The 15527-nt window shown below is 42.7% G+C and overlaps 2 protein-coding genes across 2 annotated transcripts; both read left to right on the top strand.

Moving 5' to 3' along the window:
* Window positions 1-444: 444 nt before the first annotated feature.
* On the top strand, window positions 445-2826 carry foxf2a (forkhead box F2a; the record flags this gene model as incomplete). The annotated part of the gene is made up of 2 exons (XM_083782740.1): window positions 445-1773; window positions 2771-2826. The coding sequence occupies exons 1-2, from the start codon at window positions 819-821 to the stop codon at window positions 2824-2826; spliced, it is 1011 nt and encodes a 336-aa protein (XP_083638866.1). The 5' UTR covers window positions 445-818.
* A 10025-nt stretch (window positions 2827-12851) lies between these two features.
* Window positions 12852-13697, top strand: LOC310871250 (DNA repair protein complementing XP-A cells homolog; the record flags this gene model as incomplete). Its single annotated transcript, XM_083782739.1, has 1 exon — window positions 12852-13697. One exon carries the CDS (start codon window positions 12852-12854, stop codon window positions 13695-13697), a length of 846 nt encoding a protein of 281 aa, XP_083638865.1.
* Between the last annotated feature and the right edge of the window lie 1830 nt (window positions 13698-15527).

Raw genomic sequence — 15527 nt, 5'->3', positions numbered from 1 at the left:
TTGGGAAACATGAAAAACAGCACGGTTGTGTCTTAAGCTAAATATAGGTTATTTAATAAATTAATTTCTCCAGGGATAGGCTACTATCCAGGCGCTATATAGGCGGTAAGCTGACACTTGTGCGCTGTGTGTGGTATGTTGGCAGGACCTGATGGAAAAAAAACAAAAAAAAAACATGCTCACCCTGAACAGCGCAACTAGACCGTTATGTTATGTTATAACTTATTGCTATCATTGTCAAATGGTCACTCTGAAAAGCATGCGTTTGCTTACCATGATTTTTATACAGACATGCCAAATATTAGATGAAATGAGACGGAGGTGATTTGGGGAAGTGACTCCAAGTGAGTGATGGTGGGAGGAGATTTTGTGTTATACACTCTTTTCACCCTGTGGCCGACTTCGAAGCCAGAATGATGCCTGGAGTTTGGCCAGATGGGGAGGGAATATTTTCTGCAGTTCCTGAAGATTTCTTGGAGAGATTCGAAGGGATCTAGGGGGCAGAGAGATTTAAGAATTGATAGGTGGTCGAGTTTTGTTTGGCCAAGTTGGATCGCGGCTCGAGCAAAGTTGAGGAGCTTTTCTTCCCACTCCTAGGATTATTTCCAGCTATGGACAGAAAGAGGGACTGCAGGGGAGCAGTGCGCATGGCATGCTGACACACAGCTGTTGTTCTTGAACCGGCGGTCGCTCCAATTATCGCATTATAGGGACCCTTTTTCGAATGAGTTTGTGGAAGGTATATAGCCTAATAGGCGGAATATTTTTTGTTTTAAATCTCGCAGTGATTAAATGTTAAAACAAACGGGGCGGTCATCATGACGACGACTGAGCGCTCGCAGCAGCAACATCTGGACCCTGCAGCTAATCCTCCGGCCGCGGCTCAGCAGCAGCAGCGGGTGATGGAGACGAACGGCTCGAGTGAGTCCGCGAAGGGGAAGAAGGGGAACTCTGGCCTGCGGAGACCCGAAAAGCCCCCGTATTCATACATCGCCCTCATCGTGATGGCGATCCAAAGCTCCCCGACCAAGAGGCTCACTCTCGCCGAGATCTACCAGTTTCTGCAGGCCCGCTTCCCCTTCTTTCGGGGCGCGTACATCGGCTGGAAGAACTCCGTCAGACACAACCTGTCCCTGAACGAGTGCTTCATCAAGCTGCCCAAGGGCCTCGGCAGACCCGGCAAGGGCCACTACTGGACCATCGACCCGGGCAGCGAGTTCATGTTCGAGGAGGGCTCCTTCCGTCGCAGACCTCGGGGGTTTCGGCGGAAATGCCAGGCTATGAAACCCATGTATCGAATGATGAACGGCATCGGATTCGGCGCCTCTATGTTGCCCCAAAACTTTGATTTCCAGTCAAACGCCTCACTGGCATGCCACGCCAATGGCTACAACCTCGACTTAATGGGCAACACTGTGCCAGGGGGCTTCGACGGATTAGGGGGAGGGGGACATCATCATGCCCCGCACATGTCACCAAACTCCGGGTATATGACCGCTTGCCAGGTGGGCTCCAATGCAGACTACTGCAGCCCGAACAGCAGCGGAAGCCCCTTGCAGTCGTCCCCAGTGATGATGGGCGCCTTGGACTGTCAGTCGCCTTATGCTAATGCTGCCACTTCACACTGGTCTTCATCTGGTGTGCCCTCGTACATCAAACAATCTCTGGAGTCAAACTCCCCCACGTCCTCTACATTGCACTCGGGAATGGCACCTTACTCTCTAGAACAAAGCTATATTCATCATAACGGTCGAGACTCTTCAGACATTTCAGGTAGGCCTATATAGCAAATCTTTTTGATGTATTTTATCAATCATGTATACATACAGTTGCTCTCCATACAACAAATTATTGAATGATAAGAAATAGTTGTTGGATTTGTAGTTCATAAAAAATAGCAATTGCCACATCAACATGAAAGTGACCCGCATGCTATTGGCCAGTTTCCTTTTCAAATTTCAATTGATTCCAAATTTGATATAATAATCAGGCAATATTTTTGTTATATTAGGCTATATAACACACATTATTGGGGAGAAATATATTAGGCCTACACATCTGCATAAAATAGATTTTCAATTTGAGCGATTCTGGATTATTATTATCTTTATAAAGTAAGTGGGTCTATTTTTGAAATGTTTATAGAACAACTGCTGTAAGAAATAAACATGCACATTGAATGCTATACTCGATCCAGCTGTATGAAACAAAGTTAATTTGACTATTTTTGTGTCACAAATATCCTAGTCAAAAAAGCATGTATTCCGCTATTTTGACATCCAAAATTGGACATAATTATGGAGATTTTAATATGCCTATACTCAAGTTTGCTTTACAAGCTCTGTTGAGAGAAGCTTCCACTGAAAAACATTGACACAATTATAAACAAGTTAATTCCAAATATTGTTTAGTATAATTAATTGGGAGAGTTTGCACTTTCAGACATAATTTAAACATTACAAATGGGGGAAAAAAACTGTTGATGTTTCTTGCTGCAACAATCATAATTCTCCCACTATAAATAATCTATAGCCACTAGAATAATGAGTAGGCCTATATAGGCCTATACTGACAAATTAAGGCTTACCAAGGAATTTAACAACATCACAACGAAAGATTATTTCCATTTGAAATCCATGTTTTACATGACCTAATTTTCTCTCACTTATTTCACAGTGGGACTATCACGATATTCAAACCACTCGGCGCCTATGTGTGACAGGAAGGATTTTGTGTTCAATCTGAATGGAATCTCCTCTATGCATCCCAGCACTGCAGGGGGATCTTACTATCAACTCCATCACCATCACCAATATCAGGACGTAAAGCCTTGCGTGATGTGACAAAGCTGTGGGCCCATGCAGTGAAAGAAGAATAAGTCAGGGTTATCAAATCATATAGCCTACTGATGGGGTTCTCTTAAAATCCAGTAAACAAACACAAAAAAAAACATGTGTTCACTTTCACTTCAATCCTTTTTAGGCTCTCTCATGTTTTTTTTTGTGTTTTTTCATGACCCAATTGCTGGATCATGAAATAAATAAGAGGTCCTTAAAAATAATTAAGAGAGTGCTGCTGGTGTTTGTTTTTTTGTTTTGTTGCTGTATTCAATTCAGAACCGTGCTGCCGTGCACCCGATGAAAGAACTGGCCTATACCGGTGTTTGCATTCTCTTTTTTCCCCAAGTTTCTCTTAATCAAACTCAAAGGTGGAATCAGTTCCAGCAAAGTTTTGAAAGGCAAATTAATCTTTTCTTATGAGGAGGAATGTTATAAAAGGAACCCCATACTGGCCCTTTTTCTATGCTAGCCTATGATTTTATTGACTGCTAAGCACATCATGATGTGACAATGGTGTTTATTTTTGTATTATGATTACATCTTATATCTGTGGATAATAAATGCCATATCCAAACACATGAAGTTAACTGACAAATCACATGTATACGGTTGCCCAAATCTTTATTCATGCACTTATGTCTTTCCTACAAAGGTTGTTTCAGTTGTCAATAAAGCTTTTTTTTTGTTCTTAATCTAACCGATCAATATTTCATGACATTTCTTGACTCAATTAATAATTATTTCGTTAAAATAAATTAACTCGAGTGCACGGTTATTTGTTTGTCTTTGTCAAATGTATTGTGCAGAAATATCACAGAACTCTTAACATATATGGATATTATAAAAGTTGGCAATATTAAAAATGAGGCATTCAGCTGCAGTTACAAAACAATTCAACATTACTTATTACAATAATGTTTCGTCAACTTTAATTTCCCTTGAGAAATAGCTCACAGTTAGTGACAGTAAAACTTAGAAAAACGTAACGTTAGGTGTATCGTTTTGAATCCGAAATAATTTATTTCTGTCTTTCCAAAATAAAAGCATTGTAGTCAAATAAAAGCATCGTTTTCAATATTTTTCAATAATGAGGCATGTGTAAACATCTATTTATTTTTAAATAATTTGCAATTGTCATTGTTGAAGGTTATTCTATATATGCAGTTTTCTACTCTGCTATATATTATTCAGTATAGGTGCTGGGCTAATGCAAAACCTTCAACTATTTGATATTTTACAATAATAATTGCATTCAAGTTGTTAAGCATGCATGGTAATATAAAAACAAAGAAAAAAAAGGCCAACCAAAAATATATTTGCCATTTGCATGCAATTCATGCCCATTTAGGAAATACAGAAAAAAGAGCATTTGATAGAAATATTGGATTTACAGTATAGTGGATTTAAAAAAGAAAAGGCTTAAGTATTCAGTTCTGATGCTATACATGCACTCCCTGTTAATACGAAGAAAAAAACTAAAGCAGTAGCAAACTAGAAAAAGTGTCCTTCTGGGCACAGGTCTCCACCAGGAGGATAGGAGTGTGTGTGATGTTTGGCAGACAAGGTTTTATGCAGATGTAAAGATGTGACTGCACAGTTTCACTGCTGCCATGTGCGTTTATGATTTGCAGCATTTTGTATAGTCACTTCTGAAAACTTTGGAAGGCAATCTTAGCCAATCAGTGTAGAATCTGGGAAATCCAACAGACTCGTGAGTCGTCTTGATCATCGTCATAGATCATGCGTACCGATTTGCTTGAGATTTTGATTAAATCCAACAATGTGTTTTGCAGAAATCGGCCTCATGGTGGCCATGGAAAGTTTTCTCTATAGGGAGTGCGCATACAAAGTTGTACACAGATCGATGCAGTTATAGGTAAAAACAGGAATTGGCCTGTTATAGCGCCACCGTGAGGCTGTTTTGGAAAAACACAAGTGGAATGTCATCCTCTAGTGGAAATGTGCGTGTATAATTTATTAATTTCACGGAAATTGCACACTGTGTTTGTGATTTGTGGCATTTTGTTCGAAACGGACCAATCATGTGAGCTTTGGAAGCCATATAGCCAATCAGGATGGAATATGCAGAACCGTGTTGAATTGATCACATGATTATGGAGATAATGTATACCGAATTGTGTGATGTTTGTTGTATGGATAAAATGTGTATGAGTAATCTATAGAAATGTGTTTTACCAAATGGTGGCGCTATAAAAGGCCGTTGAGGAATATTTGGGGCAGAGGTCGTTGGCAACTTGGCATCCAGGGAGTGTGTGCACAGTTTGGCATGGATCGGGCCAACGGTGTCCGGAGATTAGCTGTAGGCCTACACGGACGGACGGACACACACACACACAGTCACACACACACAGTCACACACACACACACACACACACACACACACACACACACACACACACACACACACACACACACACACACACACACACACACACACACACACACACACACACACACACACACAGTCATCTCTACAGGGGGGCATTGGGGGCTATTGCCCCCCCCCAGATTGGATTTTGTCCCCCTCCAGTACTACCCAGTAGTACCCTATACCCTACCAATATTGTAATGTTTTATACAAATGTTAAATCTATAAATTCAAATATGTTCTAATTATTTGAATAGTTAATAGAAATATAAGGTAATATATGCATGCAGAAGACATTATAATGCTCAACATATTTGTATTTCTTTGTTTGTTGTTGGTGCTGCTGCATAATTGTACCCTACTTTTAGACTTTTTCAAGCATCACTTGAAAATGCCCCCTTTGGAGAAAAAAAAGTGTCGGACGACTCGGAGTGCAAAACCTACTCTCTCCCCAATAATGCCAGACAAAAATAGCCTATCACACTTCAGTCTAAAGCAATAATTAAGGGTAAAATTCCACAAAAGTACACAATTGAATAGTATTAGTAGCACAGTAGCACCATCTAGTGGCACTTTGCACAGGTTGCACGGTGCCGCATAGTAACATTATTAGATTGTGGAATGAAAAAGTATATATATATATATATATATATATATATATATATATATATATATATATATATAAACAGTATATAGATGATATTATAAACACCGCTAATGTGTTGGGGTCAATACATGTTGCAATTAATATTTTAGAAAGTGTTTAATAGGCCTATTATGTTTTTATGTGGCCTCACCCAGCACCCACCAGTACATGATAAAAGTATACCTTTTGTTTTCACCTTAGCACCATGGGGGACTGTGCTAGCCAATAAGTACTGCGTAAGTACTGAGTAATGTTAACTCCATAGACACATACAAAACAGAAAAACCTCATCTTTAAGGGTGCATTAAAGGTCAAATGAGAATCTTATTACTGCAGGTAGAAGGAAGGACATTTTATGAGAAATATACTACAGACTGCCATGTAAGCAAGTAAGCACAAGTGTGCTCAATGTAAGCACAATAATTTGTAGGACCAAGCCTGCTAAAACTATAAATAAAATAAATGTATAATAATGTCATGAAGTAGTCTATAGTAGTCTACAGCCTGCATTAAAAAAAAAAAGTTTCTCATGATTAACGCGATCAAAAGCTCTCGATGCATCAATAAAACACATAAACATAGTGGAATTGTGTCCATTATATTTATCTAAAATTTCTTTAAGTGCAAAAATACACATGTCTGTGCCATGCTTACGTTTAAAGCTGCGGCTGTAGTACTGTATAGCCTGGTGCTGCTGGCTGCTGCTGCTCTGTCGCGGTGCTGGTGTTGCTGGTTGCTGCTGCTGCTGCTGCTCTGTCGAGGTGCTGATGCTGCTGGTTGCTGCTGCTGCTGCTGCTCTGTCGAGGTGCTGATGCTGCTGGTTGCTGCTGCTGCTCTGTCGAGGTGCTGGTGCTGCTGGTTGCTGCTGCTGCTGCTCTGTCGCAGTGCTGGTGTTGCTGGTTGCTGCTGCTGCTCTGTCGAGGTGCTGATGCTGCTGGTTGCTGCTGCTGCTCTGTCGCGGTGCTGATGCTGCTGCTGGTTGCTGCTGCTGCTGCTCTGTCGCGGTGCTGGTGCTGCTGGTTGCTGCTGCTGCTCTGTCGCGGTGCTGGTGCTGCTGGTTGCTGCTGCTGCTCTGTCGCGGTGCTGATGCTGCTGGTTGCTGCTGCTGCTCTGTCGAGGTGCTGGTGCTGCTGGTTGCTGCTGCTGCTCTGTCGAGGTGCTGGTGCTGCTGGTTGCTGCTGCTGCTGCTCTGTCGCGGTGCCGATGCTGCTGGTTGCTGCTGCTGCTCTGTCGAGGTGCTGGTGCTGCTGGTTGCTGCTGCTGCTGCTCTGTCGCGGTGCTGGTGTTGCTGGTTGCTGCTCTGTCGAGGTGCTGCTGGTGCTGCTGGCTGCTGCTGCTCTGTCGCGGTGCTGGTGCTGCTGCTGGTTGCTGCTGCTGCTGCTCTGTCGCGGTGCTGGTGCTGCTGGTTGCTGCTGCTGCTCTGTCGTGGTGCTGGTGCTGCTGGTTGCTGCTGCTGCTGCTCTGTCGCGGTGCTGGTCTTGCTGGTTGCTGCTGCTGCTCTGTCGCGGTGCTGGTGTTGCTGGTTGCTGTAGCACTGGTGCTGCTGGTTGCTGTAGCACTCGTGCTGCGGCTGGTTGCTGCTGCTGCTCTGTCGCGGCCACCGACCCAGCAGACATCTTTGGCCCGGCCCTGGTTGCCTCCCATGACCCATATAGGGCTATGCGGGTGCAGCTTTGGTGGTTGAAGAAGCCGAACTTCCGCTCCTCCTGCCCCCATCTCCTGATCTTCCCTTCTCCATCTGGAAACTTCTCAGCCAGGTTGGAAATCGCTGCCGCCGAGATGAGGTACGTGGTGCTCAATGCTAGTGTGACGACCCTGCGAAAGACCCGGCCGTAACGTGATCGTCCAAGGGAGCTATAGCTCTCTTGGCTTGTTGCTTGCCTGGTCTACTGAGTTGGAGATCGGGGTTCGTCTCCAGCTCAGGGTGCTAAACGTTACACTAGACTAGAGTATAGCACACCGTTTTTCATCATTTTTGAGCATTTGAAAAGAAAGATGAAAATCACTCGAGGCAATGGACCATAGCCCATGGTCTCGGAGTGATGTTCGTCTTTTTTTTTTCAAATCCTTGTTTTTCATCATTTTTTACCATGGGCTATAGCCCATCTCAGACGGCATACTATAGCACACCGTTTTTCATCATTTTTGAGGATTTTCGTCCCGCTTTTTCGTCATGCTTTTCATCATTTATGACCATGCCCATCTCAGACGGCATACTATAGCATGCCGTTTCTCATCATTTTTGAGGATTTGAAAAAAAGACGAAAATCACTCGAGACAATGGACTATGGGAGTGATTTTCGTCTTTTTTCAAATCCTCGTTTTTCATCATTTATGACCATGGTCTATAGCCCATCTCAGACGGCATACTATAGCACACCGTTTTTCATCATTTTTGAGGATTTGAAAAAAAAAAAAGTGCATGTCATCTATACAATAAATGAAATCAAAATATCCCTTTGTGCAATGGGTCTTCTGTACACACAGCTAGGCTTTGCTTGTATGGGGGACTGAGTGCAGTGGATAGGGTTTTGCTAACATTTGACACAGAACAAGATAGAAGGCTCTTACTTCTCTGGTGTTGTTTAATTATAAGGCGGAAAAGCTTCAAAGCTTCCAAAATCATGAAAAACGACATACTGTATGTCTTCCGAAACCATGAACTATAGTACTATAGTAGTGATAAAACGTGTGAACAGAGTTTCTAGGTCTAAGTGATTTTCTTGATGTGCCAAAATCTGCCATTGACCCCCATTATAAGTCTCTCAAATTTGAAAGCACAATATTTCTAAAACTATGAAACATTTCAAAGATTCATTTTAAAGGCAAACATTTTCACCATGAACCTAAATAGATGAACCTAAATAGGTTTGAATGGGGTTTCTAGGTGTAAGTATGTAGGACTAGCATGCCAAAGTTTGTGCTATTGCCATTGAGAATGCATTGGGCGTTTAAGTTAAATAACTCAGAAACCGTTTTTAGGCCAAGGAGTGTTTTTCGTGCAAAACAAATGCTTGACATGAATTCAGAATCATGAAAACCCCCTAGTTTGACATGTCGCAATTGTCACATGCTACTTAAAGCATGATGAACTTTGGGAATTTTGCCTTATATTGGTTGTCTATGGTGTGGTATACAAAAATGGCCATATCTTTTCTTCGCAATGTTTTCGTCAGAGCAGGCCTCTCATTCTGTGGACCTTAATGACCAAGTGAATAGAGAAAACACAAATGAAAAGTACAGCATGACATCACAGGTTAATCCTTAAGCGTTGAGCTTTTGGGCCTGTGGCTCCCCGGCTAATGATAACAAGGCACTAAAACGTAATGGAACTGCAAACACTGTTAAGATGCTCTGTATATATGATCCCAAGGCCCCATTTAAAGTGACAACCAGAAGAACAACCTAAAACAGAAGTCAAACTATGAGCAATCTCAGAGAGCTCAGTGACTCCCAGTGTTAAGGCAATGTTTATGTGAGCCAGAGGTTGTGAGTTCGAACCCAGCTGAGCTCTGTGTACTTTCACTCTGGAGCATACTTTGGAGAATAACATTGGAAAGAGATGAAAAGCTGAGGAGGTTCTCAAAGATCATAGCTGTATGTATACTTGTTGCGACCAAAGGTCGCAGTTAACTATGAAACCTTGCATTTTTGTCATGTCACTCAATTTGTCACGTCATATATTGTGCCTGGTGAATAAACAGATTGCGATTAACCCATTTAGACCTGGGGCCCGTTTCACGAAACTTGGATTAGAGATTAAACCGGGATTTAACAGATATCCTGGTTTAATATATCCTGGATCAGTGATTAACCGGTTTCATGAAAACTGGTTAATCTTGCCAGATTAAGTTTGCCAGTTAACCTGGATATGTTGAGGCTTGATTTAGTTTCATAAAAGCAATGCCACACTAGCTACCATGGAAACTAATGCTGTGGATTTAGCCTGCTCCGGACCAGGCTAGGCCAGGTTTGATGAATGCAATTACCATTTCAGATTGACTCAGTCCAAACCTTTTATTTTCGGTAGAGCACTGTATGTCATGTGCACTGTATGTCACATGGTCCGCCCCCTGGATTCTCCACATCACAGATCACCACATCACAGTGGACATAATATATCTACAAGATTTGGAACAGAACAGACTTGGTAGAGGCTGAACAAAGATTTGGGCTTTTGACTAAATGCATAGTGTACATCTGCTCCCTTACACTGATTTAAGTTATTAAGTCAATAAGGCTGGGAACAATATATGTAAATAACTTTACATTATGGTCATATTCCAAAAACGTATGGGAAAGCATTTTAAGCATGCAATGTAAAGTATTGCCTCCACAAATATACATGGATCATGTATGTACAATACATGTAACTTATGGATCAAAGAGTTTAACAATGGATCATCTGAACTCTATAATGCATTTCTACTGTTCAATGACGTTACCTGTCCTGTGATATTATCTTCCTCTGTGGAAAAGACTGCACTGAAGCGCTTGAAGTGACTTGGATTCTGTACTCTAGCATCAACCCAGACAGGGTGGAACACTACATGGTATGGATATTGCAGGGTTGGGACAGCTGACAGAGGAAATAACAGTTATAGTGTGTTCTCCTTTAAAAATTACATTTTTTTTTAGGTAAAAAAAATGAACTTTAGGTGTGGAATTCCAATCCCCACCCCCCTTTGGAAATTGGTTTATATCAGTAGTGTAGAACTACAGAAGCATTAGCCTACCCAAAACAAGACAACCTAGAGGTGTGCAGAGTTTAACCAAATTGCTGCAACTAAACTACGAACATAGTTTGTTTTGGCATTTCCAGCACCCTCTGGTGGACAAGGCAATGTCAGACAGTGAGAAACACTGACAGACTACAATAGCTCAGCTCAGTCAGCTGTGCTGCCTAACTAGTATGAATGAGAACCTGGAAGCTCTGCAGGTAAAAAAAGAAGAAGAAAAAGATAACTGTGTACACACATGTATACACAGTATATTACCCCCCAATGATGAGGTCCCATCTGGGCAGGGATGTTCCATCATTACCAAGTGTTGCCCAGACGTTCCCTAACTTCAGCTCCAATTTGGGATTGTCAGACTTTAGCAAGTTTAGCTTCACTTCAAAATATAAAGGTTGAGGCAGGTCTGTTGATACAGGGTACCGATCATCATAAAAGGACTCATAGGACTCATCTAGCAGAGAGAAAAGCATGATTAAACCAATATTACTTGAACTCCACATTTCCTGTCAGTCTACTGTCCTATAAATAATTATAAAGAATAAAAGCCACAAAATAAATCTAAAAAAATACATGTATTCATTACGTTTTAGAGTATTCCGTTTAACAAGGGCTTGAATTAATTTCCATTTGCCTGCAAGCCTACTTACTCATTGCCGTCAAACTCATCTCATTATTAATCAGAACTGACATTACTACTCGGTAAATATTATGGATTGGATCCTTACCCCGAGCAAGTCTCATTACAACTTTGAATTTTTGTCCTTTTGCAGGTTCAGCATATCTGGTCAAAATACTAATGAGAATGAGACACCTAAAAGAGAGATATTTTTTACATATAAAAGCAAACATTAGCCTATATGAATTCCAGCAAACGATAACAATAAAACTACAAACCCTGATCCCCAAAAATGTCCCATGGCTTTAAAGAAGCACAGTTAAAGTTTAGTGACACACACACCAGCAGCCTGGTGGTGTAGATAAGGGTTCACCACTCCCAAATACAGGTGAAATCTATTAGTCTCTAATGAAGCTATAACTCTGATAGGCTGCATAGCCGCTATGCAGCCTATCAGCCTAGACACCTTTGGTTGTTGTGCGGCACACTCTTCCTCTGAGGCCTCTGCTGGTTCTGATTTGGCTGTCTTTCTTTTGGTTTTCCCACCATGGGGATCTTCCTCCGGGTGGCCCTTTAGGCCAGGGGTGTCAAACTCATTTTGGGGCAAGGGCCGCATTGCGCGAAAGGTGACTTCATGAGGGCCGTGGCAAGTTGCAGCTCATGTGCGTTGACTTACACAGTTGTCACTTAGCTTTGTTTTCTAGACTGTTTATTGACATAAATTGACTTTATTTGTATTACAGTTGTAGGCTAGAAGACGTTTGCTATGAGAGGTGGAAAAAAGACCCAATAAATCACTCGAAAATAGTTAAAATCATTAACCATTAATCATCATTATTTTATTATTAAATACATAATTCCGTTTTTTTGCCTTTTGTTATTTTTTTTAAATATCGTGATATATCATATATATTGAAGTCTCTTGCAATATATTGAATATCGCAATATATCAAATATTGTGATATTATCATTATCGAGGGCCTAATATCTTCCCACACATGCTTTAACAGCTTTCATTACAAATTAAACCATCTGCTGCAAACGCCTTTCTAACATCATCAGCACTGGAAAACACCAGAGCCCTCTTTTCCGTTTGCCTCCTACTATAACCACTGGGATATCGAAGCAACAGAGCTCAGATCAGGCTGAAACCTTCCCCAAATTTGGAGTCATAATACGTCATAGATGACTGACATCATATAGACTGGCCACATGAGGAGTCCGATATCCACGTGCGATGCACATTGACCAAACACCTTCTCCGTTAACTCACCCTGTGGGTAATTGATGCCTCAATCTATACATCAAGTTAATGTTTTCTGTAATCGTGCATCAAGGAGACCTGCAAGTCCATGTGCGAAATTAATAGCTATACCGGTAACTGAAAAATGAAGGACTTCCCGTTCCTTATAATAGCGTATGATCAAATTAATATCAAATACCTAAATATTGTATCAAGCAACTTCAAAAAGGTCTGGTGTCAAAGTCCGGAGGCGAGCTGTCATACTTGTCCTTGCAACGGTGTAACAACCACAACGTGAAGTGAAAAAAGAAACAAATGAACGCACAATATATAAAACATCGATTTAACATATAGTCAATGTCATTCCAAGGATCAAAGATGGATTCGGCAGAATCAACGGAGGTGCTGGATGCATCTGACCCTGACTCAGATGCTTCCAAAATTGGTACCTCCGGCCCCACTGAGCTCTCTGCCGCAGTACGGGCGAAGATCGAGCGTAACAGGCAGCGGGCGCTGATGCTTCGTCAAGCCCGACTAGCGAGCCGATCTGTGGCCGCAGTGGAGGGCGCGACCTCTGCAAAAGTGTCCAGGATCATTGACTCCGGTGCTGGATTCTTCATTGACGAAGAGGAGAATGGAGAAGAGGAGCACAGGGTCACGACTGTGGTGCACCAGCCAGCTCCAGTGATGGAACCGGACTACTTGATATGTGACGACTGTAACAAGCGTTTCATGGATTCCCACCTCAGCAATACTTTTGACCTGTCTGTGTGCGACGGCTGCAGAGACAGCGACGAGAAACACAAGCTCATCTCCCGCACGGAAGCCAAGCAGCTGTACTTGCTCAAAGACTGTGACCTGGACAAGAGAGAACCTCCACTCAGATTTACGGTGAGGAAGAACCCTCACAACCCCCGTTGGGGAGACATGAAGCTGTACCTCAAACTGCAGGCAGAGAGGAGGTGCATGGAGGTGTGGGGCTCAGAAGAGGCTCTGGAGGCCGCTAGGGAGACCAGGGAGGAGAACAGAGAGGCAAATAAACAAAGACGCTTCAGCAAGAAGGTCAAAGAGCTCCGCAGGGCAGTACGGAGCAGCATGTGGACCAAAGACGCCAGCGCACACCGACATGACTATGGGCCTGAAGAGCTTCTGGATGAAGAGGAAGACCTTTACCAGAAAACATGCACCACCTGTGGACATGAGCTCACCTATGAGAAGATGTAGACACACACACACACACACTGTAACCCCCTCCGTGGGTAGATACGTCACAAGGCGTTCTTTTTGTTGTACAGACATTTATTTGGCTGCTAAATGCCGTGAGAACTGAATAAAAACATAAAAGAGAACAATAATGATAAACAACACAGGTTACAATAAACAAACACAAAAGTAACAAATATACCTCATTGGCCGCATCCACTTTGGGGGAAATAAACGGGGGAAATCTTGTCAGTATCAGTACAATTGACTCTGTGGCAGCAGCAATGCACTTTAGCTGTTGCACGCTGAAGCTCTCTCTCTGAATGAACAGGCTCTGCCCTGCTCTGCTAATTACCAGTGATTGAAACCACCCTTGCTCAATCAGCAGATCAGGCTTCAAATGCTCAGAGGTTAAAGTGACTTTAGTCAATCAATCAACATAAATCTCACCTCAATATACATTGAAATAAAGTAGAAACACATAGAAACATGAAATTGACATTAAACAAAAAACATTATGAACTTCTTAACTTATGTAGTTATTTATAAATGAACCTTTAATTCTGAAGGCAGCTTTAAATCTTGATGACAGCTACACACACACACACACACACACACACACACACACACACACACACACACACACACACACACACACACACACACACACACACACACACACACACACACACACACACACACACACACACACAGGTGCTCAGTCGCTGAACACCACAAATCCAAGGATATTATTCTGGAAGTTCCTGTTGTCCTCGTATTAGTGGACTTATTATCCTGGTCGGCCAACAACCACTGCAATCATTAAGAGAGCACAACAGAGACTCTACTTCATCAGAGTGTTTAGGACAGTGGTTCCCAAAGTGGGGTCCGGGGATCCCCAGGGGTACTTGAGGGAGTTCCAGGGGGGACCCAGCTAAATGATAGTTTGGAACCAAATGGACCCTTATGGGTCTGTAACTCAGAGAGTGTACAAATGGAACTAAATGGACCCTAACGGGTCCATTTGGTTCCATTTGTACACTCTCAGAGTTAAATTAGCATTGATTTTACAATATAAGTTGGGGGTCCCAGAGATAGAAATGCTATTAAATGGGGGACCGTAGACTAATGCATGTCAAACTAAACTATATATATATATATATATATATATATATATATATATATGGTACACAGGTTGCTCTGCTGCAGAACAGAAAACGGCTGCCCATGCAATGCCATCCCGGGGCCCAGGGGGACATTGCTACCTTGCTATCTCAGCAGGGCCACTATGCACTGCCATCCCGGGGCCCAGGGGGACATTGCTACCTCGCTATCTCAGCAGGGCCACTATGCACTGCCATCCCGGGGCCCAGGGGGACATTGCTACCTTGCTATCTCAGCAGGGCCACTATGCACTGCCATCCCGGGGCCCAGGGGGACATTGCTACCTCGCTATCTCAGCAGGGCCACTATGCACTGCCATCCCGGGGCCCAGGGGGACATTGCTACCTTGCTATCTCAGCAGGGCCACTATGCACTGCCATCCCGGGGCCCAGGGGGACATTGCTACCTTGCTATCTCAGCAGGGCCACTTCTTCACCCCCTGCATGGCCACCACCTCTTTGACCTATACTGACCCCTGGCAGGCGGTATATAGTTTAGTCTATTCAGGAATAGTTTCTTTCCCACATCCATACACACACTTAACTGCAAAATAAGCAAATCACGAAAACCAAGAGACCGGTTTATGCTGCCTTCCTGCCCTGGAACTATTACTACCAATACTGAATATTAAACTTTTGACATACTGGGAGGGTGTTCTTTTTTCATTTTGCCTATGTATGTCCATTT

This window comes from Protomyctophum parallelum, assembly GCF_964188405.1.
Source record: "Protomyctophum parallelum genome assembly, chromosome: 14".
Lineage (NCBI taxonomy): Eukaryota > Metazoa > Chordata > Actinopteri > Myctophiformes > Myctophidae > Protomyctophum > Protomyctophum parallelum.
The sequence above is the reverse complement of the archived record's forward strand: the minus strand, read 5'-3'. Positions and strand labels throughout refer to the sequence as shown.